General features: G+C 33.2%; 1 protein-coding gene across 1 annotated transcript; it reads left to right on the top strand.

Moving 5' to 3' along the window:
• The first annotated feature begins 21,238 nt into the window (after positions 1-21,238).
• LOC137406534 (uncharacterized) lies at positions 21,239-25,851 on the top strand. Its single transcript, XM_068093129.1, has 3 exons — positions 21,239-21,541; positions 21,949-22,075; positions 25,318-25,851. Exons 1-3 carry the CDS (start codon positions 21,455-21,457, stop codon positions 25,422-25,424), a joined length of 321 nt encoding a protein of 106 aa, XP_067949230.1. The 5' UTR covers positions 21,239-21,454; the 3' UTR covers positions 25,425-25,851.
• The last annotated feature ends 965 nt before the right edge of the window (positions 25,852-26,816 follow it).

Raw genomic sequence — 26,816 nt, 5'->3', positions numbered from 1 at the left:
GTGGCTATTTTACAGAATAACAATGTTGACTTGGTTTATGTAGTTAAGATTTCCTTTGGGACTTTTTAGAGAAAGTTTTAAACCGATTCTTTGATCACCTTGGCACAAAATACTAGATCCTGCTGCCATAGACACAGACATATTGGTAAAATTAGTGTCTGTGACTAGTCTGTTAGTTACAATTACTAGTGAACAACTGGCCAATCACAATGAAATGCTATCTTGTTGAATAAACCAGCTAATGAGTGAAACCTATTAATTTTATGCAATTCCGACAAAAACATATTTATACACTTATACGAGTTCACGCAAATCTACTTGCTTTCTGTTGATAAAAACAGGTTTACAATATGGTGTAAACATTACACATGGAGCTTTAGTTAGCTTTGTTTGTTACTAGTTGCTAATTAGTCTCTAATCTATTACATTAATACCATCTGATGTCTTTAGAATCTTGTTATTTGAAAGTTTAATTGAGATTCAATGGTTTCTATGTTTAAAGTCAGAGGTTGTCAAAAATGACACTACAAAATAACACATGTTTACTTCGTGCAAACACAGGATATGAATGCAACAAAGCCATCCCAGTGTTTTAGAAAATGTATGATTGCATGTCACTGTGAAGTTTTTTTTTTAAAAATAAACAGTTCATTTTCTAGCGGTCAATGATTTTCCTTCACAAAATCTTGTTTTAATATATTATTAACTTTGAATAACGCAATCCTTCAAATTACTATATATTCTAACAAATTGCATTGAAAAGAATTCAGCAACCTTAAGACGTTTACATTTTTATCTTCCTAATAGTTAAACAAAATTGGATTTATGGAAACTGAGAAATGATTTTGTAATTGGAGTACAAATGGTATGCTTTCTTATACAGCTGGCAACAATTTTGGAATCTACTAGCCCTATTGCAAGCTTGCAGTTTAAGAGCCCTATTGCAAGCTTGCAGTTTAAGGTCACACGGTTTAAATATGTAGATCTTACAATATAGGCCTAGATGTTCCTATGTGTATGTTATTACCTTCTATCCTATATCAGTAGTTTCTCAGTTGTTAGCCCATGACTCGTAATGTTATACAGAATGTTCAAAAGCTCTACATAGCGTCTTTCTTCAGGTCATATCTTTAGGAAATACGCATGACGCTACTGTTCTCTGTATACTTCTAAATTCAGATTGTCTATTACACTTGTAAAAATGACAACTTTCAGTGAAACGAGCCTTTGTTCTAACAAATATACAAAAACTCTAGTCAGTGAAACACGTGAGAAGTTGTATTCCAAGAACTCAAGGCTCGTGGCAGCTCAACTTCTTACTCGGCGAGACTTGCAAAGAAGCCAAGATTACTACGCATTTGAGAAAAGAATTTCTCACTGCCAGATATGTGAGAACTTTAATTCAATAAAGATGATTTTATTTATTCATATGAAGTAATGCTTTGGAATGACTAACACATCACTGAATGCTCTAAAACGACTAACACACCGCTGAAGGGTCTCTTCTGCCTTGCTTTTAAAATGTGTTTGGTGTAATTTCGATCATGCACTTACTAATATTTCAACACATTTATTAAATGTGAAAATTGGTATTAACCTGATAAATGCTGTCATAGCGGCATCAAGTGAAATAAATAGTGTTATTTTAAGCTATTTTAATCATAAAATTTTAAATATTGTATTTCACCAGTTTATAGCTGGTAAGAGGTGTATAGCTCTCAACCTTCCGCTCTCAAACAGCAAAAGTTTCTTATTCTAGCGAGAATGTACTTTGGGCTCCTCAGCATAGCCAGCTACTTCATGGTTAGACAGATTGCTCGTTTTTTTTTCAACACAGTACAAATGAGGTCATGTTTCTTTAGACAATCATCATATTAATCACACGACTATCTAGTCATATGACTGTCATGCGTCATGTGCAGAGTCATGACACGTACATACCTCATATACATAATCATGATTGCCTGTTGGTATTCCTTGACCTTCCATAACCATGAATTTGTTTTCAGTGACTCTGTACCATACTTACTTTATAAAGAGGAAGGGACTTTAGTGCTGGCAGCAATAACAGAAAGTATTAATAAACTAAAAACTGATCATAGTTACTCCACAACTCAAAATTGCAATAAGTATTGTGCAAATAAACTTGCCTGGCCAAATAATACAAAAATAATGTAAGAATAATATTAAAATGATAAGATAATAATAATATGATAACAAAAATATTAATATAATAATAATCATAATAATAATAATTGGCTCATGCTCTAGTTTCTTTCTTCAAAAACTTTCTCTCTATTCAGTTCAGTAACTAAAGAAACAAAGTTCTTTCGCTAGCCATAGTCAATAAACGACAAGTATTTTGCTTTAATTTGTAGTATAATTAGGAGTTATCGTATGCCGCAAACATAGTTACGAAATAGGTAGGACAACTTTTGTTTCTTGCAATTAAAGTTCTGTTTTCTGTATGCTGGTAGTTTTTCAGTTTATGCTTATGTAAAATCTATCTACTCATGTTTTAAAAACATTTACTTTGAGCGAAACCGAGACAACAATAGAACAGCCATCTTTTCTTGCTGTCTTTCTCCAACTTCTTGTAATCTTTTCTTAGCCTTACCTAGATGTAGAGGGTCAAATGTAAACATACGAATAAACATAGGATTACCGTTGATAGCTTTTATTAGTTATTTTTGTTCTTTTTCTTTTTCGCAGTGCTTTTCTATTTATTATGTCATAAATGTAATTCTAACATGTACTTGTCACAGGTTTTAACCATTACATGTATTTATAATTTATAAAAATATGGTACTTGAGTTTTGCAGATATTTTGAGCGGATTAGGGCCTTTAAATGGCAAAATAGGTTTCTGCATACAAAATATTGTACATACGATCCAGCTTTTGGATTGAATTATTTTTGGTAACTAAAAGTTCCACTGTATTTTACTAATTTTAAGGCTTCATGTAAAGGTTGAACTTTTCCATCAACTTTTCCTTTTACCTAAAACCAGTTCTTGAGCCAATAGTATCCTGATGCGAATTGTTGGCTTTATAGCCCGACTTGAATGGTAGCTGTTTCTGGCAGTGTATGGCAGTGCAATGGCAGTGTATATAATGGTATCTAACATACAGTACATGACTGCAAGCAAGTTATTTTGCGAGCGAAAGGTTCATTACATCTATACGAAAGTAGGACATACAGTGGATTGAATTTTTTAATAAAAATCAGAAAGCAATACCATGGTGTTTGCTTTTCACCATTATGGTGAGTAAGTGCAGCGAGGTAATTAATATCATAAACTTATTTAGCTAAATAGTAAGAGTAAGAGTAATAGTAGTTAATAATAATGATGTTTGATCTTCTAAGGTTCACATTATTTTACTTGTGCCGATTGGTTGATTGCCCAACAACTTGCTTTTATTGACAAATATACGTTTAATTACTAACAAAACACTCTTTATATCATAACTGATGCCTCTTTGTTTAATAATTTGAAGTAATTGTCCATTCATGATACTTAAGCTTTGAATTTACTCTCACACATGCCAATCAATGTGAAATGCTGCCTATTGAAACAAAAACAGAAGTCTTATTTATCAAAAGTGATAACCGCCAGATCTAGCCTCATCATGTTATTATTACTAACCTTCTTGCAGACTACTGTTTACACGAAGTTGATTTTTCAGGTTGGCTTGGCAAGCAGAATACCAAATACTATAGTGGCAGTGCATGTAACACATTCCAGTACGGTTGCATTCCAATTTGCATTGATACAAGTTGCCAAAAAAACTCGTTGTTTGTAGCAGAAGAATTAAAAAAACATCTTGACAGAAACAAACTAAAACCCCTGAAACATGGAATGTGGCTGCGAAGAAGTCAGGCAGAAAGACCTGATGACATGGCTTACCTTACGAGAAAATTAGACAAGAACACTCCTGGTGTAAGAAGAGAGGTCAAGGAAGTTCCAAATGGCAAACTTTCAGCTCTTCCTCAGATCATTGTGGTACCTCCTGTAAATTCGGTGAGTTGAGTTTGCTAACACACGCTGCAGCTTTTTTTAGACTTCTCAGCATCACAATTTTATCTTTAAAAGCTTCCGAGCTTTTGCCTATATATTCCAAAATAAATAATAATTCCCCATGTCAAGTTATTTTAACATTTACCACTTGACCATGCGTTTAAATTTTCCATGTTAGCTGCATAACGGATTTCCCGAAAAAAAAACTGTACAAAATTCAAACTGTTGAGTACAAAAATCAAATTTTTAGACTAAGGAAAACCACTTTTGAAGCAACTAAAATCTATTTGAAACTGATAAAACCTTGTCGAGCACATCAAAGTATGATCATGCGTAATTGAATGCTTATATTTCTTCTAATGTTTCTATGAATAAAATGTTATTGGTGTTAGCGAGTCATCAACAGAAATTATTTTATAAGCATGTCCAAAACAGAAATGAAAAGGCAAAAATCAGAAATTATTGAGTAAATTGAGCAAAAGATTTTAGAAATTGGTAACCTAATAGTGTTATAAAGGAGCCAAGGTAATGAATTAAGTAAGTTAGTACTAAGTTAGTTAGACAGTAAGTTAATGTATAATCAAGTGATGTTTAGGACCATCTTATGAGGAGTATTTACTGTGCAAATAAACACTCAAAAATGCTTTGACTGGTAAACAGCCATAACATAAAACAGTCTTCTGTGGAGAGAGTTATTGTGGTTTTTAAATTTAGTCACACAAATTTATGTACATGTATATGCATAAATGTGTAACTATGAACTATAGCTTCAAATCAGTCATTAAAATATGTTTATCTTTTATAAACGAAAAGATTAAGAATTGTTGTATTAAAAGTACTGATGAAGTCTAAGCAGTGATCCTTAAATGAAATCAGGTAGTCTGGCATGTAAACATATTATATTATAACATATTATAACATATAATTTAAAACGAAGAGTCTGTTGTGATTCACCACTAGAAAGTAGCAATGGGAATTAATTAAAAGTTACTTTGTCCTAGGGAAGATAATTCCTAAACAAAACAATTGCATTGTATCTTGGTCTATTGTAAGAGAGGTGCTGTTGTTGTATATCTGCTGTGGTTTGTCAAAGTAATGGCATTTGATTTGAAGTTGTCTTGTCCCAAAGAAGATAACTCCTAAATAAAACAGCTGTAATGTACTTTTGCGCATAGCATGTGAGGCATTGTTATTGCTGTCAGTTACCATTGTTATAAAGCATGCATAGCTGACTAACCAGAATATTCAAGTCACAAACCAAGATGCATACCTCTTACAGACAGTAAATGTTGGACATTTATAGTTGATATACCTGAGCTTGTGTTCTGTTTTAATAACATAGATTGCTATACCTTTTACTATTCCTTTCAGCTAGTAATACTTAAAGTTTTAAGGACTATGAATGAAATTAACATATTTGTCAACAAAACTGCCACGTAAACTGAAGAGCAGGAGAAAGCGCAACTCTGCTTATATAGAGGTGACTACTAGAGGTGTACCTGCTCAGGCCTAAGCCAGATGATGACTAACTCATTGAGCAGTTCTGAAATCGTTTTTTTCAAAGGGTCACTTACGTCAAATTTAAATAAAATTCATCAAAAAGTAGAAATATTTTTTATGATTTGAAATTTTCTTTGCTGTTTTAAATGATCTGACTTCCAGGATGTTTCAAGATTAAAATCGGTAAAACTTGATTGCGGTTAAAAAGCTCAAAAGAAAAATATGCCTCCAAAAACAATGGAAAAAATTTTGTTGCTTTTAATTTTCAAGCATCCTAGCATTTAGATCCCCTAAAACAACAAAGAAAATTTCAAATAAGAATAAAATATTTTCATTTTCTGATAAAAACTTTTAAAATTTGGCGCGAGTGATCCTCTAACACGACACGCTAGTGGGTCTCACCAATTTAGCGCAAGCCTGTGTAGACCACAAGGTATAATCTTCAAATAATACAACAGACGATGAACTAACAAATGCTCTGATACAGATAAATAATGTTGTGTAATGTTTTTTTTCATGCATTAAACACAATATAAAACTCATGTAGTCACACTTGTATCTGGAAAGAAACAAATAATGTATTAAATGCTTGGTAATCTAACAATTTTGTTTGAATGTAACTCAAATATCCAGCAGAAGTTTAAAAGTATTGTGTGTAGAGGTGTATCTTCTCTCTTTCTATTCAGTCTTTACTATAGTAAGCAGGGCTCTGTTAGTGAGCAATGCTTCAACTTCCTTAATGATGAGTTCTCAGCTTTACGTAAACACGATAATCTTTGTTGGAAAAAACTGGCTACAGTATGTCTAATAAGAAGGTTTCTTGTCTGCCCAAGCAATTTGTCTGTTGAAAAACAGAGTTTTTGCTTTTAAAAGGTGAAACAGTTTAAGAATAGTTAATAGAATGTTGCCATAGAAGTAATATCAAGACAGAAAAATATATTGTGGTGGAGACAAGAATGTTTGTAGGCCAATGCAGTTCCAACATAGTTTTGCTGTAGAAATAGAGGCCATATAAAAAGGTGTTGCTGTTGGTATAGAAATGGTAAAAGTGTCAACCAAAAAGCATTGCTATGAATCAGATTACTGATATGCCTCATGGCCACGATTTCTCCAAATTCTAACGATGAAATTAGTATGCCGATTTATTTTTAATTTAAAAACGAACCACTACGACAAAGCAAGGCTATCTCTGGTCTAAAAAAGAAGGTAGTATTTTTTAGAAAACAAACAAAATAAATCTGATTTTCTTAACCAGATTCTCTTGTAGGACAATTTTTTACACGCAAAATATGCTGCTGTGGAACAAAACATTTTCAACTGATTACAAAGAAATAATTTGAAAGTAAACTAAAGTATATTTAAACTTACAACGATAAAGTGCTGTTTCCTTTCCAAGTTAGCTGAAACCATATAAGCAGTCAGGCTAGTTGCAAACTTACAGACCAATCAAAAGCTAAGAGATACAACATTCAAACTGAGAGGTACTTGTAGAGGTATTACAAACTTTCATGAAATCTTTCACTGAGCTGACTAATTGTAAAGGAAGTCGACCAACTCCTTTACTGAACCACACTAATCTCAGAGTAACTTACAATAGAAGTAAATAAGCACAGTATTTATCTTTTGATATGAAAGTCACATTTAAATATATACAGAGAAAGTGCAAAAGCTCTGTCTTTTTCTACGTGCTGTTCCTTTATTAATATGTAGCTGTAGCAATTCGCACCCTTTGATCGAGTGCCAGATCGATTCTTTGTTAGTCTATCGGAGAAACTGACTTGTCTATCGACCTAGTCGCTTAGATGAACTGGTTCAAACACATGGTGATGATGCTGTATGAATAGTTTTGACTCTACAAGGTGTCACTCAAATTTCCAGTTATTTAAAATAAGTGAAGTTCCTTAACTTTCTTGATATCTTCTATTGCACAGAAGCCTGCGCTTCCATCACCAAAACACTTTAGGATGAAAACATTACTTCACTTACCGCAGATCTTCTGCAAATTCAAATCAAGCGTAAACAGAGAGGCTGTGGAGATAAAGATAGAGGCACGGAAAAAGATTGTCACACGGTGCAACAACCACAGCATGATGCGTCAGCCATTATGTGAGTACTCAGTGATACAGTTGTTACTAGCTTTGGTTCCTTTTATGTTTGCAACTATGAAAAGCCCACAAGAGCCTAAGACTGGTAATAGCTGTTAATAGCAATCCTCTTCGCCAGCATCTCTATTAATAAAACTCTTATTGTCATTGTGTCGAGTTTGGGTACAAGCTATGCGTTTCCAAATATTTTTAGCTGATTCCATTCAAAACATTACACGCATATGCTCAGAGTTTTCTGCCACGCTACCAAAAAGATTTAGTTTTATAATATAGATTTATCTATTATTTAAAATCTAGTAGATTCTTCTGGTTTCCAAGAACTAGCGTCTTAAACACTCATCTGAACAAAAACTCGCATGCGTTAAGGACTGTTGCTAAAATCAACTTGCTCATAGATTGCTGCCGTGAAAACAGTTCATTGATTTTTATTCAAAATCCACATACGCGTGGGAATGGCTATCTGATTAAAAATGATAAAATTCTCCGAAACTGCCGAGATTAATACTAGATAAAATACATGTGCATGTTTATTATTTTACTAATAAACAGATACAAAAGAATAAAATCAATCTACATGTTTTCGTGTGCGTGCGAGTGCGTGTGCGCGCGTGTGTTGACTTGTTATTGACTGAGCAGAAATGATAGAACTTCATATGAATGAATGTGACAATGTATTACAAGACTTCAAGCTGAGTAAACCTGATGCTATGAGTGAGAATATGTTTTAATAGACTGCGATTAAATACCCTAATATCTCTTGTATTTGTATCCAGACAACCATTTGTAATTCGGATTTGATGGTGAGTCTTTTTGTAGCCGGAAAGGCAACTCCAAGAAAAAGTGACAATCACAGTGTATACCTTTTTAGCTGTGAAGTAATGCTTTAGAAAAGCAACTAAGCTTTGAAAGATATAAAATCTTTTCTTTCTAATTTACAAAAACAAGATGCATGTTTTAAATTTACCTATTGAAATGTTTTAATGTTTAAATATAATTATTGAAATGTTATATTTAGTGCTCAAAAAAGGTCAAATGAACTCTATCAGTGAGAAAGGAAAGACATTTATAGCTGCTTCTGGACCACCCATAGAGTTGGGAGAAGATCGAATGGGCTGGATGAGAGAGTACTTCACACCCGACACTAAGAGGGCGGAGTTTATATACAGGTATTAAAGGATACGCATATAATAACAAGTGTGTGCATAATATAACCATAATATAACCAAAGTTGCACTACTTGTTGCTACAACTTGTAGAATTATAATTTTGTTGCCTGTCAATAACAATCTATACCGTAAAACCTCTAATTGAATGCCATGGCGTTCTATTTTTCAATTTTATTTTATAGTGGCAATCAATTGGCGGTCTATTTTTCAAAGGATTCGTCAGAATTTTCAGAAAATAAATTTAACCCTATTATGGGAGAAGCCAAATGCACCTATATTTTGCTCTCTCTTTTTGGCGGAGCGATATTAAACCTTTTGGATGCAATAAATTTGCTAAATTACCTCTAACTTGTCAAAGATCTCTTAATAAATATGCATTGAAAAACAAAGAAATATCTTTAACAGTTGATATCCATTGCATGCAATTGACCAGCGATGATATTATAGCTTGTGTCTTTTGCCATTAGTTGGCATTTTCAATTTTTATTTCATTCTAAATTTGAAAAGATACTTCTGTTTTATATTTATATTTAACGCAGTTGAATAAAAGCTCATTTCACTCACTGATATGTTTGCTACAATTTGGAGCCAAAACTAGCTTTTTATGTGCAATAGAAGTGGAGTTATAAGAGTCGATCTCCTGTAAGCCGTGTTAAGATAGCCACAAGGATGCTATTAAATAACATGCTATAAACCTGCATATTTATAAGTTATGCAATAAAAGTCTATCAAATGATACAAATATATATTCATGAACAAGTGACATAAACAAATCATGCTTATATTACATGCAGAAACAAAAATTTACGTTTTTAAAATAAAAATATTCTCATCGTTTGCCTGGATAGCTGTGTATGATTGTTGCTTTTGATGGAACAAACATATTCTAGTTGTCCAATACCTTCCACAATATCTTTTGGCATCAATTCTTCTGCACTGCTTAACTAGTCCGTATTACCGTCCAAACAATTTTTTGGCAAAGCAAACCTTTCATGCGCTGCATTTAACATTATTAGTAAAAGTTTGCTTAGTAAATGTAACTTTTGGTCCAAAACTTGCAAACCAGTTTTATATGCAGGTTCTTCAAAGTACTAGGATCGCATAATACAAAGAACTACTATTAACTTGAAACAGTAGTTATTTCTATAGCGATGCTTTCAGTTTCATCTACCATCGTAAATTTAAATCGGTTTTATATATACATGTACTTCGAAGTATCAGGACCACATTAAACAAAGAGCCCCTAATAGCCTGAAAAATTAATTATTTTTAAAGTGTTGCTTTGAACGTTTACCTACCATCGTAAATTTAAGTCGTTTTTTATATGTAGGCTACTTTGAAGTAGAAAGACCGCGTTAAACAAAGAACTGCTACTAGTCTGAGACCGCTATTGGTTATTGCTATGGTGTTGTTTTCAAAGTTTTAACAACAAAGCGAAAAGCTTTGGAATTGGACAACGAGAGAAATAATTGTTATGGATATAAACGATTCATTATTAATACAATTTTTTAGACACTTTTTTACTGATAAGTTGATATTATGGGCTTGGAAAGATCAAATAATGTCAAAGTGGTGGTCAAATGGAAAGTGGCGTTCAATTGGAGAGTGGCAGTCTATTTGTCAACCCTTCTCTCAGGATGGTGGTCAATTGGAGGTGACGTTCAAATAGAGGTGGCGTTCAATTAGAGGTTTTACAGTATATTTCATCGTGTTACATCATATTGTATCATATAATATAGTGTGTTATATCCCACTATAATATACTAAAATATATTATATTACATTATTTTGTTTTATATTATATTCTAATATGTCATGTTGATATATGATGTGTCAGTATATGTCATATATCTGTGGCATATGACAGATCTATATGTATATAATTTTAAGTATTTGCTTGCTGTCTATATGTGCGGTTATAGCGATGAAATCTTTGAAACAAATAAAACCCTTCACACTGAAATTGAAATTCAAAACCTAAATTCTGTGGACAGCCATGCTATCCCTACACCACAAGGCTTATTTACCATACTATGAAGTTTTTGCGCTCATATTTATATACCTGCTAATCTTTTATTGTGATTGGTTAAAATATCAACGCTTCACCTAGCATGCTTGAACTACTAAAAGAAAAATATGTGCTCAGGCTTTTCCAAAGTGCTATAAATATATGCAAATATAGCATAAACTTAATGAAACTTATAGCGCCCACAGAAATAAACAAACAGCTAAATTTTATGTACAGTCAAAAAATTTTGTGCAAAAACACTTTTTATTACAAAATATTACCCATGCAACGCCAAGCATTCATCTAGTAATGTTATATACGTCATATATCCTTTTGTCATGAATACAGTCTACTACTATTACCAGACAAGGTAAAATATTTACTTAAACCAATAGTGTGGTCAAGAGTTTACAACTTTGTCCGTGAAAATATGAAATAGGAACTAACATGCATATCTCTAGGTTTCTCCCTAAGTATGTGTTTTATCGGGTTTTTGTTGCAGCTCTGGTTTTCCTCTCTCAATGAAATATTTCAAAAAAGACTTTTTGTTGCTCCATTTGCGAGGGGAAGGAATCAAGCAAGAGAAGAATGCTTGGTTTGCCTGGGAGGCACATAACAAAGAGATGTACAATATATCAGGTTTGTGTACTCAAGTAGATAATATTAAACAAAAAGTTTTATAAGTTGGTATGGTTAACAATCTTCATCAATTAGTTTGGTGAGAGACCAGAAGTCTTCATATTTATGACAATTTAATTTTTTTTATTCAACTCAAGTCCATTCAAATCAACTCAGTTATGCTTAATAAAGATAGTGCCTAGCATAGTAAATAAAAAGCTAATTTTCGAGTAAAATTCAAAATTATTGATTACGTTCAAAATGCTGGAATGTTTTAGAAATTTTGAAGTGTGGGTATTTAAAGCCCTCCTAACTGTGCTCTTCTACAGAAATGCTTGTTTAGTGATTTGACTTCTTTTTTACTAAGTTTATAATTTTACAAACCTTTTTAAATTTGTGCACAAATATATTTTTTTTAACTTTATTAAAACACAATTATATGGTACATATAGTATTTACGTACTTCTACTAATTTACATTTTACAAGTAAAACAATATACATAGCTACATAATACATCTTTGAATCACCACTAAAAAAACATTATACGAAAAAAAGACAAGTATTGATTGACAAAAAATATTAAAATTTTAGTAACAAGCTGTAATAAAGACAAAAATATGATCTGAAAACTTCAAAAGGTTAGCCAAGTCAGCCAATGCATTATCTTTTCACGCGATCTTTTCACTATTATAAAATAAAAGAACTTATACAAATGCTTAAGACATTTGGACAAAGACTCAAACATTTTGTATCTGCACTGCAGTCCAGATAAACTCATTAGCATTTGGAAAAAGATTAATTAAACAGCATCACAATTAAAATATATTCACTGTACACTTAGTTAAGTATAGTTTTTATTTTTTATTTGTTTTATACAAATTTTGCTTTTTTATGAATCAACTTTTCAAAGAGCAAGCAAATGCCAGTGTTCCACTAGATCTTTTGGGAAGTCTGTAGTTATCAGCTCTTTGTTCAAAAGATAACAACTTGTCCTTTTACTCTGAAGTGGTACTAGGGATGCATATCAACTGCTTGTGATAGTGATTGATATCAATTAAGCTAGTATGTAGTTGATCTAGAGTCATACTTCGGCATACGAGCTTAATGCTCGCTAGGACTGAGCTTGTAGGTCAATTTACTCGTGTCTCAAAACATTATTTCCTATATGAAATCACTAAGGACAAATTAATCCGTTACCATACTATGAAAACACCACTTAAATTGGATATTATGATAGAAATAAGTGTTTTCAATGGTGGTAACTCCTACAATACTTATCTAGTTGTTATGATCTGCAATAAAATGTAACATCTCTATGCGCACTACTGTAAGCTTTTCCCTTCACACAGACGTTGTGGATCACGGCTGTCTGAGAGATTTGAGAGCAACGCGATCGGTACACTAAACCTTTGTGATTCTACGCTATGGACACTGTGAAATTAACTTCAACAAATTTAGCATACTAAACACACACTTGAAGCAAATTTTTAATCTTTTATTAAACTTACTTTAATTTTATTGTCGTATTATAAGTAGCTGTTTTCGGTTCAGCAGTTTTTACCCCGTGTCACAATATATTTAAGGCAACCTTTTAAATTTTTTTTCAAACTGATTGAGTAGAAAGACCAAACGATGCGCTTGTTGCATGTGGCCTTTTGCATACTTGGTTATATAGTGTAGTGGGCATCAGGAGGTGTCTCGGACGCTCGTATTTTAAAGATTACATACTTTTATTTTAAATAAGAAACTTGCTAGAAAATCAGCTCATACCTCGAGTTTCTCATATATTGGGTCACTTGTATGTGAAGGTATTATCTTTCAACTGCAAAGTGTGCAGATGACAAAGATCAGGGGTCACTAGGAAACGCTTAACCTCACCTACGTATGTTTTAAAAATAGCTCTTGTAAAAATGAGCTCCACTTAGAAAGCCAGCATGCAAGCTTCATTGCGCAATGTGATTAGGAAAAATTAATGTTGCAAAACGAACTGTACCTCAGGACCCAGTAGTCTGCACTAAATCTTTGATCCCTTGATACAAAGATGTGTGCACAGCAATTATAAAAGTTGTCTGCCTTCCTGTGTTCAGCCTATTTCTGTGAATCACCCTTTTTTAACAATAACTTTAACAAGGACAAACACAGAGCATGCTTTACTGATACACATCAATACTCACTGAGACTTGCAGTGTCAAATTGTTGGCCCGATTACAGTACACTGGTGAACAGAATGTAGTGCCTGGTTGTCTGCTAATAGACATATATAGCTAAAGAAGAAATACTATGTGTTCTTTGAAAACACCAAACTTAAACTGAAAATCGTGTACAGAAATAGAAAAAATTGTTGAGAAAGACCGGATAACTTGTTGTGACTCTATTAACAATTTACTTGGTGTTAACTCCTGACTTTCAAATATTAGAGCAGATTATTAATAAGTGTTGCAAGTTCAAATATTCCTGCCATCATCGTTGTGTAATTATGGAGAGTACTTAACACTGATGTTATCAGTCTCTCCACATAGTAGTATTACAAATGCTAGTAATATTATTAAACATGTATCTTTGCAAATTTGCTATTGTTGAAGCTTTTACTAAACTGGGCTTTTCGTACAACTCAATTCCTTGAAGTAGCTCTCAGTCTTAAAAATGTTGATCACTACTGGTCAAGGTCACATCAGAAAACCCATTAGCATTTTACTTCTCATGTTATAGTGCCTTAAAAACAAGAGGAGGGTTATGTACTTTGCTATTGCTTGTCAGCTAAACAGATTGCCGAAGTAAAAAATACATGTTGAACTTTAAGCCTTTGTTGGCATTGCAGTTGACCCTTGAACCAGTAGAATTCGTCAACTTTTGCCTATGAGCATACCTTGATTATTTGATGAGCAAATTACAAAGACAGCTCCATTATTAAAAAGATTACAAAATCGATGTTTTTATAATCTTTAGCAGTACCTGCTGTGATGTCAGAAGGTTCTCGTATATTTGTTAACAAAATCAGCTGATTAAACAAAAACTTACAAAGATTTTATATAGGCTAGGTAGTATAAATGTGCAGCTTATGGCGCGCACAGCACTGACAAGGCACTTAGTGTAAAAAAGGGGCTTTTTAGCGTTACCTTATTATTGTATATAATCCTTACATCACTCACTAAAAAGTAAATGTTGTAAAACCTCTATTTGAATGCCATGTTGCTCATAATTTTTAAACCTTTCTCCTAGAGTGGCTTCTATTAAAGGCGACATTCAAATAGAGGGTAGGCTTTATTTTTCGACTAATTCGTCAGAATTTTGGAAAGATAACCTTAAACCTTTTACAGGTGAAGCCAGGCTAATGTTGCTGACATTTTGTATTCTCTACTCTCGGCCAGAGCGACATTAATACCACTGGTGTCAGCGTTTTTGCTAAATGGTGTTGCAAATATGCCAAAGTATTAGACCAAGTTAAACATGGAACTTGATCCCAGTAAAGCATATTAAGCCGATACAGTTATTGGTTATTGCTTTCAAAGTTTTGAGGCATAAAACTGAAAAATTATGGAGTTAGAAAACAAGCTTGATACGCCGTAAAAAATGGCTGCCATTATGCCGTATGCTGTTCTTGAAAAGTATTCTCATCGTTCCTCAAAACTTTTTAAAGCTTTCAGTTGAAGTTGTAAACCAAACACCATATGTACAAATCTAAAGACAAGGGGGGTCGGAGTTGGGCTTTGGTGGCTTTGAATCGCAGTGTAGTTTGCTGGTTGTGACGATCGATCTTGTATACATATACTAGGAGAATGCCTGGCGTTGCATGGGTAATAAAAAAAAGTTCTGTACAGAAGTTTTACTTTTAATCGACATATTCAACATCAACTATGTACTAAGCTATTTCTGTTTACTGTGTTTATTTCTGTATAATTCATACCGTCCTGGCTGCAGTGCCTACTACGGATTTATACTGATTGCAATAGTGTTGTTACCACTTGAGTTTCCGCGTTTTTCTTCACTTATGGACATGCATTTTTCTTCTGGTATGGCTTTACACATACCGCTAGCTGAAGTGTTTTAAGTGAAACCATGAAAGATTGGCATGTATTCTAAGTATGCATTAACTATATCCCAATGTAGAGCCAGTTGGGCAGTGTAGTGTATTGGGTAAATGGTTGTCTGCAGAACTAGAGGTTGTGAGTTCAACTGAAGTTAGCAGTAAATATTTCATTCTTAAAACTTTATCGCTATAGTAGGACAGATATTGATATTTATACCTAACTATATTTATATTAACTGTGCTACCCGGCGCTGCTCGGGTAATAAAAAAGTCTTTGGACAGAAAATTGATTAGTATTTAACATTAATAACAGCATTTGTCATTCTAACTTTCAAACTACATATTATGAAAGAAGTGTTTTATTCAGTTGAAATAAATTAAGAGAAAATAAAAACAACTGGAAAGGTTTTCAAACTTTGTTAAACAACTACAACTGTAACTTTAAAACTTCATATTATGAGGAAAAGATTCTGTGCAGGTCAAATGAATTGAGAAACAAAATAAAACAACTATAAAAGTGTTTAAATGTAGATGTGAAATAATCGTAATAGCTAAATTAAATCTGTTTAGTCATGATTACAATAAAAGATGATTTGGTAACGATACAATTAATACGAACTGAGAAAAAATATGAAAATCTTGAACCTGTTGAATAATAACAACAATGATAATAACAACAGTTCATGCATAGAAGTGTGTGTATAAAAAAATTCCTGTTACAGCAATAGCCATCCATAAACATTTTGATCCGGACGATATTGGTACCACTTGATACTAGTACCTCTCTATACTGCTACAAATTTAAAACTGAGGTACCAGACTGTCTTTGTCTGACCGAATGGAGATAAAATGTAGAGGCTATTCCTACTCTAGATACTACGATTGTTTGCGTGAAAAGCCTTGACCGCGATTTAGCAATTGAACCTTACAGAAAAAAATGAAAATACAAGTTCACGGATACACGAAAAATCATCACGTTTCATATAGTAGAGCAGGAGGGCATCAAAAAGCTGTCAAAAAAGTGCTTTATTCCTTTTGAAGGTGGGCTATGTGATAAGAGTAGCATTTAGGTCAGAATTTCGAGCTGATTTCAAATATCTGGTTTCTACACCTCTCAGAGTGTTCATTTTTGAGCAATATAATTAATGTGTTATTTTAATTAAATAAATTTCTGTAATGTTTTATGTGCTTCTGCCAACAATGTGATAATGGAAATGGCATATCAATACTAAATAATTAGCAATAACGTGAGTTGAAATCAATTTTAATAACACTAAAATATTTATTATTCAAGTATTAGAATAATATTAGAAGTGTATTATATAATATTATGTATTCTCAGTTTGGTTGATGTAGTGGCAGCTTTACAGTTTGTCCTTGTTATTCCGCAACTCCTATATCATTACAGATTGACAAAACAAAATGAAAAGTATTTTTAAAGATTCAGACCATGTATATATAATATTTTAGTATACATATCTTCATCATTAATGCTTATTATGTTGAACCGTGTACTATCGTGTCTCCATCCTCTTTATTTTTATTGGTACAGCGGCTTTCATCTGCACATGTTCGTACACTTGAGATCTGTGTTGTTGCACTGACAGCAACGAAACTGGCATCCAGTTTTGCATTGACAAAACATGTCCATGAGCACATAAGGAGGTGCTGGTTGTTGTCTCATCCATTTAGCTTTAAGCTCTCCACCTTCCATAAACCATCCATGTTGCTGGGGGATGGGGCATTGATGATGATTTGCTTGGCTCTTCTCCATATCGTGACCTGATAGGCAGCCTTGATACATGGAGATTTAACTCATTTAGTGGGGGGAGTAGGTTTGATTGTGATGTGCGAGATGGTAAGCAGAAGATCTTATACCGTGCTTCATTAATGGAATTTTTTCTTCACCATATAATCTGCATATGAATGTTTCACTAGATTTTCTTATTGCACCATCAACTTCAAAATTTGTTTCCAATGATTTCAGTGTGTCACAGAATTCAGGATGGTTTTTTAACAGCTTGAAGAAAGTTATCTTCCCTTTGCAATAGAATGCGCTTACACTGTCGCATCCACTTAGAGCATGGAGCCCGAGCAGGGCTTTGCACCGTTCGGGTGTGAGGACGGTAGACAGACAGCCTATGTTTACATATCTCAACTGCTCCTCACCCCATCAGTAAATGAGTTTCTGTGATAGCAGCTCATCCACTAGAGATAGACAGCTTAGGAAAACATTTGTGTACTGGCACTTGACTAGAACTTCTGAGCTGGGTTTGTCTTCCATTATCTTTGCGATAAGTGATAAAATGCCGTATCTGCCTCCGTGTGGCCTGATGTCAAATTATCTATTTGGCTTACAGCGATTGATCCATCAAAGTCATAGCTGATAATGTGGCATCCTCGATAAAAAGCTATTACAAGACCTAGTGTCTGCTTCGCAGTTGACTTGCTTCATGTATCCTTCAAAAATTTCACTAGGACAGTCTTGTTTGAGCCATCTGCTAAAAATTCAGACCATTTTGGCAATGATTAGTTTGGACTAAACACAGCAACCTTTTGCCTTCCTTTCATACTTCTACGACTTCTCTCACCTTTCTTAATGCTGATATCAAGGTGTGGGTCACAAACAAAATACTAACTGCAATACTGCAGTATAACTGCAGTAAAAATAACAATAACTGCAATATAATTGCAATACTAACTATTTGTTGCAAAAGCTGGAGGAGCTCTCAGGGTCTGAATTTTGGCCATAGCATCAACCACAACCACGTCAAAGACTGGTAGCTGATCCCGGTTAACATAGATTGATGGTCGATCAGCAACATCTTTTTCAACAGCAGCCATCAGAGTCAACTTAGCAGTCTTTAATATAGAGCCATCAGAGATAGCCAGAGGCCAGCTGGTGTTGCCAAGAAAGAATGATAAGACTTTTCTCAAATCCAAGTTACGCTGTTGGCTGATGACTACCAAATTCTCAAACAGTCTGTGCGAACACTCTAGGACTTTTTATTTTGATTTCTTCTTAGCTGATGGTAACGTGGTGAAGGTTTTAAGCTTGTTTGATTTGATGGATGCGTTGAAATCATTCTCTTGGGTGCTTAACCTTTTATGGACAAATTCTGAAAACTGTTTCTCTCCTATCACATTTGCCATTTCAAGATCCTGCTTTACTTCAATGAAGCCTTTTGCACCATTGGTAATATGTACCATCTTGGTGGTTTGAAATGCAAATGGATTTATTCTCGCTGTTATGAGTCTTTCATGATTTTCCTCATTTTTTCATCAGCCTTCAATGCCTTTTTACGCATCTCACAACTTGCTGCATCCGAATCACCAAGCACTGGCATCTTCTCCATGTCTGTATGTACAGCTGTTCGTTCCGGATGAGATGGAGTCCAGCGTTTAGAGGACAATGACTTCCTGTTAAACCCTATGATTCCATCGTGAGACTTTGAGTCTCTTTTAACTGTTTGCTCAATAGATTGATCACAAACGATAGAGCTGAATGGACAGTGATGTTGTGATTGATAAGTAAACTACCACTTCTTCAAAAGAGCCTCATACACCTTGCTATGCAATACTTTCCGATTAGTCATTTCTGCATAGTACAGCGTGCCATATCTAGTGTAGTTTGTATGGTCATATGCAAAAAACCAATGAAGGATCATACGTGTAATTTATCTATACATTTATGTCCAAATTGTAGGCTATAATACGTCATGTAAACTGCAAAGAGTTAGTTTTGCTGCTCACAAAATGTGCAGACTAAAATGAAAATGTTTTCTTTTTCTCCCACCAAAGTACCATCATAATGGAGTAATCATCATGAACTTGTGAAGTAATAAATATCTAGTTTCACCTCTTCTGCTGTATCTTCTGCTTTTCTCTTCTTCCAATATTAACCATTTGTTTGAATACTGTTTGGCTGTCTCATATTGAAGTTTAGTCACTCTGACTAGGGTTTTATTCATCTATAGACTGATCAAGACAGTGAAACAAGCAGTCTTGCTGCATCCTTGGCATGGGTTAAGAAATGTTGAGAGTTGACTCACCTAATCTCAAATAAAAACTTTATTAATTTTCAAGATTATAAAATAGTTTTCTTTGTCTGGTATGTAAGGTTTTCCAAGCAAACTTAGAGTTGCCCCCTCCCATTTCAAAAGTGCTCTCTAGCTCAGAAATGTGCAAACACATAGGTGTAGAAACATCATAATTGAATTAGGCATAAACTTCTGACTATGAAACATCCTTGTTTGAGTAGCCCACCCTCTGAAGGAATAAGCTGAAAAATAGGTTTATGTTCTAATAGAGTTAATTCTATTAACTCTACTAATAGAGTTAATAGAATTTCAGTTAATACATCATTTAGCGCAATCAAGAAAAGGGTGGATACAGTATATTGTAATAGCTATAAGTCATAAAAGTCTTCGTAGACTTGTAGTTAGACAATTGGATCACTAACCTTCGATCGTGTTTTTTGTTAGCTCATATCTAGCAGAATGCGAGCTTTTAATTCGAAAATTTAATAGCTATAGCCAAACATAACAAACCAGGACACACATACATACAGACAAACTTTAAGAGTTAAATATATGATATAAAAATATAAGTATCTAATATATAACATACAATATATCTATATAGATATATATTTATCCCACGACCAAACGAGTGGAGCGAATGTTTGAGAGTTTTTATGATAAATGCATGTGCACACAACTTACGAAAATTATTCATCAACAACGTCGCAAACCCTTGTACCAAAATCTCATCAACAAATTTAACCACTTTTCTGTAGAGTCGTTTATGTATAATAACAACACAAAACACATATAAACCTATTTAAATATATTACCAAGTTTTTGAAAAGTGTCGGCGGTATCTTAAAACTTACCCATCTGAACGAATTATACAAAAATAGACAGATTAATTTGGCCGAAAATCATTATTAAAACTTGCTAAGCCTTACTTTTATCAAAATTAAGACCGGCAAACAAAACGCTGAGCGACAGAGAATAGAACTATTAAGTCGTGCGCATTTCACGAAAAAATAACGTGCACATTTCACCAGTCTATAGCATTGTCAAATTGCCGAAGGTTTCTGTAATTAACGTAAAAGTACTGAAATATAGTCGTTTCTTTTTTGCCTATTTAAAAGGAACTGACATTTTAGACACTTTTGAGTACTTTGGTATTCTAACTGATGTCTAATGCAGTGTAAGTAAAGGAAATGACGATGATAATTTTTTCTAACGATTCTTATGAGATTTTTACAATATTTAATTATAAGTTTGGATGACTATTGAAGTGTTATAGTCACACTAACAACATCGATGATGGGCAATATGTTACTGTTATTATTTTTTTAAATAGTTTTGTTAAATAGATTTTCTAAAAAACTATATAAATATCACAACTTCTTAATATTGTTAGCTATGACGTTTTGAAATGTAAACAGAATTGTGCATTGGTATTTTATTACTACTGTATCACTATATTGATAATATTGGTTATTCTAATAATATCAGTGCATTTTACTTCTAATATTGCATTTCTCCTATTGCAGGGGGAGAGATATAAACAAATAATCCTTTCCTTTCATTATTGCTGTTTGTTGTACATAATAATACCCACACCTAGTACATTACAGCTACCATTGAAGTTATCCTATTGCACTGCAGTGCCATTTGACTGCTAATATTGTATTTCTCAACCAACAGTGCCCTTTCTTTGTTCCAACATCACTTTGGTTGTGAGCTGTACAACAGAGGAATTTCTAGTATGTGTAAATATGTATAAAAATATATATAAATATAAGTTGAATGTATACATTTTTTCTATATTTGATACATATATTTGATACATATACATATATATATATATATCTTGCTTCATAAATTTTTACAAAATGATTTAGCTTGACTTTATTTAGTTTTCAAGACATTCAAATTACGAGAGTTATGGAATGACGATGAGAATACGGAAGGTAGTAAAACCAGCCTGAGGATCGAGATGAACCCTGTTGAAGTTCCTATGGAGCAACTTCTAATTCCTATTGGAGAAAGACCATATGGAAAAATGGATTCTAGAAATAAAGAGGTAACAATTCCAAACATTGGCAATCGATGCATGTAAAGCATGTAAAAACTTGAATGAAATAATGAACATTAAAATATGTTTTGAAGAATTCTGAAATGAAGTTTAGTTTGAAATAAACAAAATTAAAAGCTGAAACTCAAACACAATTTAGTAAAAAATTTAGTTGAGTTCCAAAGAGTTTGAGCTGATGAATTCAAAGCAATTAAAAAGTGAACTGGAGATTTTAGTGACATTTTCACTTATTTCTTGTTTTTGTTACTCATAGACAACATTGAATCATTTAGTTACCATATACTCTTATTGCTGCTTACTCATAGACAACATTGAATCATTTAGTTACCATATACTCTTATTGCTGTTATTTCATCAGACTTCTTTTTACCTTTGTCATTCTATTTTTTTACTAGACAATTATCCTCACTGCCTTAACGAATGTGGTAGCGATGAGACTAAAGCATCTATTAGATGATAAACTTACAAGGAACACAGGCTACACTGAAGATGAATGGTTGAGAATGTGCCTGAACTTTGCTGGTTAGTAGTTTTAGTATTAATTACTCTCATCACAACACATTTATTAGAACTCATAGTGTTGTCTCATTATTTCTTTCAACTCTTTTTACAATTGGTTTCTACAATTGGTTTCTCTTTTTAATGGTTATTTCAGTAAACTAATGACATCATAGTTTAAACTTAAGACATTCTCAGCCACAAGTTGGCTGAAATGTAAAAAAATTGTTTCTATTTGAATGCAGCTGCTTAATATACTGAATTGAAGACATACTACATGCTATTTCAATGAAGTGCCATGAATTGAGCTTGGCACAATATTTAAATTACCATCTAATATTTGTAATAAATTAAAAAGCAAAATAATGTTTTGAAATGTTTTCGACAAACATTTTCTTTATCAAAAAATTACAAAAACAATTGAAAAAATTGTGCATCTATGTGCAGAAGTTACAGTTTCAAAGAGGTATAAAGAAGAAACATGAACTTTCAGTTAATACTTTAAAGTCAAGCAGAAGTCAAAGTTACTACTGGTCAGAGTTGTGACTCATTAAAACTGCACTGAGTCATCACAGTTCAGTATGTAGTAACTTTGTACAACAGTACAGCATTCTAATGCGCGAAAAATCTGCAAACTGCTAATTGCAGTCGACTGGGCATTTAATTCCATCAAACATTACTTGAAACCCAGCAATTCATGCATACCGCAAATGAGCATTTTTCAAAACATGAAACGGCATGTGTACTGCAAATACTCATTAGCGTGAAGTTGATACAGTGGTCAAATAATACTGCTCACTTTCAAAGCATTTGTACTACAGTTTCAATGTTACTGCGCATTAGCCAAAGCTCTCACTACAATCAATGGTGTTTGAAAGTTTGAAGAGCAAACCTGGTTATGTACACAGCTCTAGCTTTTATTGCCTGTGGTTATTACTATCTAGTTATTACTGTTACTGTTTATTAAGTAACTAGTACACTTGGCAGTCCTGAGCAAAGTAAGAGATCATCATGAGTAATCATTATGTGTATAATTAACTCTTTCCCTAATAAATTAATTTATTTATCGCGACATAAACACATGTTCAGTAAAACTTAATATACAATAGGGATGCATATAAATTGTTATAACTTTGCAATCCTTGCAAAATCAATGCAAGATATAAATGCTCATCTGCTTTAAAATTAAGTTTTTACTTTTATGTTGTAGCAAAACTTGCAAACTTTGGTTAAAGGTTGACTTGCAGTAAAATTCACATTACAGTTATTTGGTATCATAAGATTCACCATGTCTTACTCTGTTGTGTTGTAGGTGCAAAATACGTGGAAAGGTGATTACAAGCTCTTAAAAGCTCAAAAACGAATAGTTAATCGCAGCCTCACGAGACCGCCGTAGTATGAATTCCCTTTCCAAAACGGCTAAAATGTGATGTAGTTGTGAAAGATGGTTTCTGTTTACACTTTCATGCAACCTTATTCGTCGAAATATTTTCACAAATATACTTTACGCATTCAATAAAACCATGTCTATTGTTCTTACGCGCCTATTTTATCGTCATCGTAATGCTGTCACTTTTAGCAGTGATATCTTATAACTTACCGTAAAAGTTCGTTTAATTTTTTAGCCTTTGCTTGAAGGAGTACATATCATTGTCTGATAATCATGACGAGCCTGTTGGTCACCTGTGATAATCAAAAAGTGCTGCGAAAATTATTTGCGAAGTATTGGGTCACACGATCAGATTATGACTTGCCAATTAGACCAGGCCGAAAGAAAACTGGAAAGTAGCGAGCATCTATATTTGATATGGGGTCTTTGGTAAAACCCGAAGTGTTTGTCATAAACTAGGACTGCGATAAGTTTTATATTGATCTGTTTATTGGCCTTTCAATTCATGTGAGAACATACGTGACAAGACGATAACCAAATTTCGTGGCTAGCTCATCAAAGTAAAGATATTCTAATCTACGGCGGCTTTTCGTTTTTGAGCTTTTAAGAGCTTTTAATCACATTTCTACATATTTGGCACTTACAACACAACAGAGTAAGACATGGTGAATCTTTTGATACGAAATAACTGTAATGTGTATTTTGTTGCAAGTCAACTTTTAATGTTTTTTGAACATTTCAACTCGAAAAGAAGCTGTTGTGTGCTTGGAATAATTAAAAACATTTATTTTATGAATGCCCGTGTAGGTGGCTATAGAACGAGCTTGTGATGTGATTAGAAGACCCATGCATTTAACTTCCAGGTTCGCTCACTCTGAAAATAATCAGGTGTGAGATGATTTTCCATTACACGATTATACCATTTATGCGATAGGTGACATCTCGTTAAATGATTGTGATTTTCGAATCGTCTACCTAAAAGTTGTCGCCAATAAATTGAATCACCATATTGTAGTTGTAATAATAGAATTACATAACCTACGAATAGTAGTGGGAATATATTACCTGTACATATATGTATTTACGGACTGGTTGCAACAGATGACACACAGACAGCTGCTTGTCCACGTGCAGCTAATCTGCACTGGTCTTGCTTAACCAATCAGTGCAGTTATCAAACTGAACAGCTGTCAGACTGAGTTGGTGAACTGAGAGTTTTAACACTACGTTTAGTTGTCGTGGTCTTTCGGCAGTTCCTCTTTTGTTCGTCATAACAGATTACGGGCAGACCTTAGGGTGACGCCTTTCTTGCCCTATGAATTTTTAATGCCAAAATCATCTCTATTATGAACTAATGTAGTATATTAACTCCTACATTACCATTTTTATTATTTAAATAAATATTGTATTAAATATTTTTACTGGTGTTTAACAAACTCTTTTTATATGGACAGATGGTAACGAGGCTGCAAAATTACACACAAACCAAAATTGGATTATTTTTGTCGAACAAGTCCGGCAGTAAGGAACTTGATCAAAACTAAAACACTTGTAGATCTACCCAAGCCAGGCTCTTTCTGTTTAAGTAATGGCTGTTTAAGTCATGGCATAAGTTCATAGTGGTTGTCTAATATTTTTTGCAACTTGATTAAAAAGTGTAGTAGTTGATTTTTTACTTGCATTATAGAAATTTTTTTGTTAAATTAAAAAGTTGAGAATTACATGAGATAAGGATAACTTATTTGCAACTAAAATATTTACAAAAGCAACATTAATGACACTGTTGAAATTAAAATTGAATAATTTTGTGACAGCCAATAGGAACAACTAGCATTATGATATTTACATGTAAGGGGAGATAACTTGATTTTTGTAGCTCAAGATATTTCTAATATCATCCAAGCTCTTAAGGAGGCAAAATGGCCATCAGAGAGCAAAAAGCTGATTGGTCAAGAGAATAGCTCAATGTCTTTCGAGAAATGACAAGAAGATCACCCCATGAGTTGGAATGCTGCAATACAAACCTATATTTTTCCTAGAAAGCTAGTTAACAGTTCTATGAATTAGTTTGTCGATTTCACCAATGTGTCTCATGTTGCTATAGCTACGGGGTTAAATTGGTGCTACAAGAATATAAACTATATATGTATGTATCATACATATTTTTATATCAAATATAAAAATAAAATTCTGTATCATATTGGAGGGCAAGTTAAATTTTCTAGGCCCCTTGGAACAAATATTATCAAACACTATCATTAAGCTATCATGGAATTTACTAAATAGGAGGCATTATTTGAGCATTTACTGTACTAGCCTATCATTAAGCTATCATGGAATATATGTAATAGGAGGCATTATTTGAGCATTTACTGTACTATCCTATCATTAAGCTATCATGGAATTTATGTAATAGGAGGGATTATTTGAGCATTTACTGTATTATCCTATCATTAAGCTATCATGGGATTTACTAAATAGGAGGCATTATTTGAGCATTTACTATACTATCCTATCATTAGGCTATCATGGAATACATGTTGTAGGTATGCATTATTTGAGCATTTACTGTACTATCCTATCATTAAGCTATCATGGAATAAATGTTGTAGGTATGCATTATTTGAGCATTTACTGTACTATCCTATCATTACGCTATCATGGAATTTGCTAAAAAGGAGGCATTATTTGATCATTTACTGTAGTATCCTATCATTACACTATCATGGAATTTATGTAATAAAAGGCATTATTTGAGCATTTACTATACTATCCTATCATTATGCTATCATGGAATTTACTAAATAGGAGGCATTATTTGAGCATTTACTGTACTATCCTATCATTAAGCTATCTTGGAATTTATGTTATAGGAGGCATTATTTGAGCATTTAATATACTATCCTATCATTACGCTATCATGGAATTTACTAAATAGGAGGCATTATTTGAGCATTTACTGTACTATCCTATCATTAAGCTATCATGGAATTTATGTTATAGGAGGCATTATTTGAGCATTTACTATACTATCCTATCATTACGCTATCATGGAATTTGCTAAAAAGGAGGCATTATTTGATCATTTACTGTAGTATCCTATCATTACACTATCATGGAATTTATGTTATAGAAGGCATTATTTGAGCATTTACTATACTATCCTATCATTATGCTATCATGGAATTTACTAAATAGGAGGCATTATTTGAGCATTTACTGTACTATCCTATCATTAAGCTATCTTGGAATTTATGTTATAGGAGGCATTATTTGAGCATTTAATATACTATCCTATCATTACGCTATCATGGAATTTACTAAATAGGAGGCATTATTTGAGCATTTACTGTACTATCCTATCATTAAGCTATC

The sequence above is a fragment of the Watersipora subatra genome, chromosome 10 (genome assembly GCF_963576615.1).
Source record: "Watersipora subatra chromosome 10, tzWatSuba1.1, whole genome shotgun sequence".
NCBI classification, from domain to species: Eukaryota; Metazoa; Bryozoa; class Gymnolaemata; order Cheilostomatida; family Watersiporidae; genus Watersipora; species Watersipora subatra.
Note: the sequence above shows the minus strand (reverse complement) of the source record. Positions and strands in the feature narration are given on the sequence as shown.

Excerpts from the sequence above, each read along its gene's own strand:
- LOC137406534 (XM_068093129.1), top strand. The coding sequence starts at position 21,455 with ATGAACCCTGTTGAAGTTCCTATGGAGCAACTTCTAATTCCTATTGGA. Across the intron at positions 21,542-21,948 it reads TGGATTCTAGAAATAAAGAG|ACAATTATCCTCACTGCCTT; the intron begins GTAACAATTCCA and ends TTTTTTTACTAG. Across the intron at positions 22,076-25,317 it reads AATGTGCCTGAACTTTGCTG|CTCAAGATATTTCTAATATC; the intron begins GTTAGTAGTTTT and ends TGATTTTTGTAG.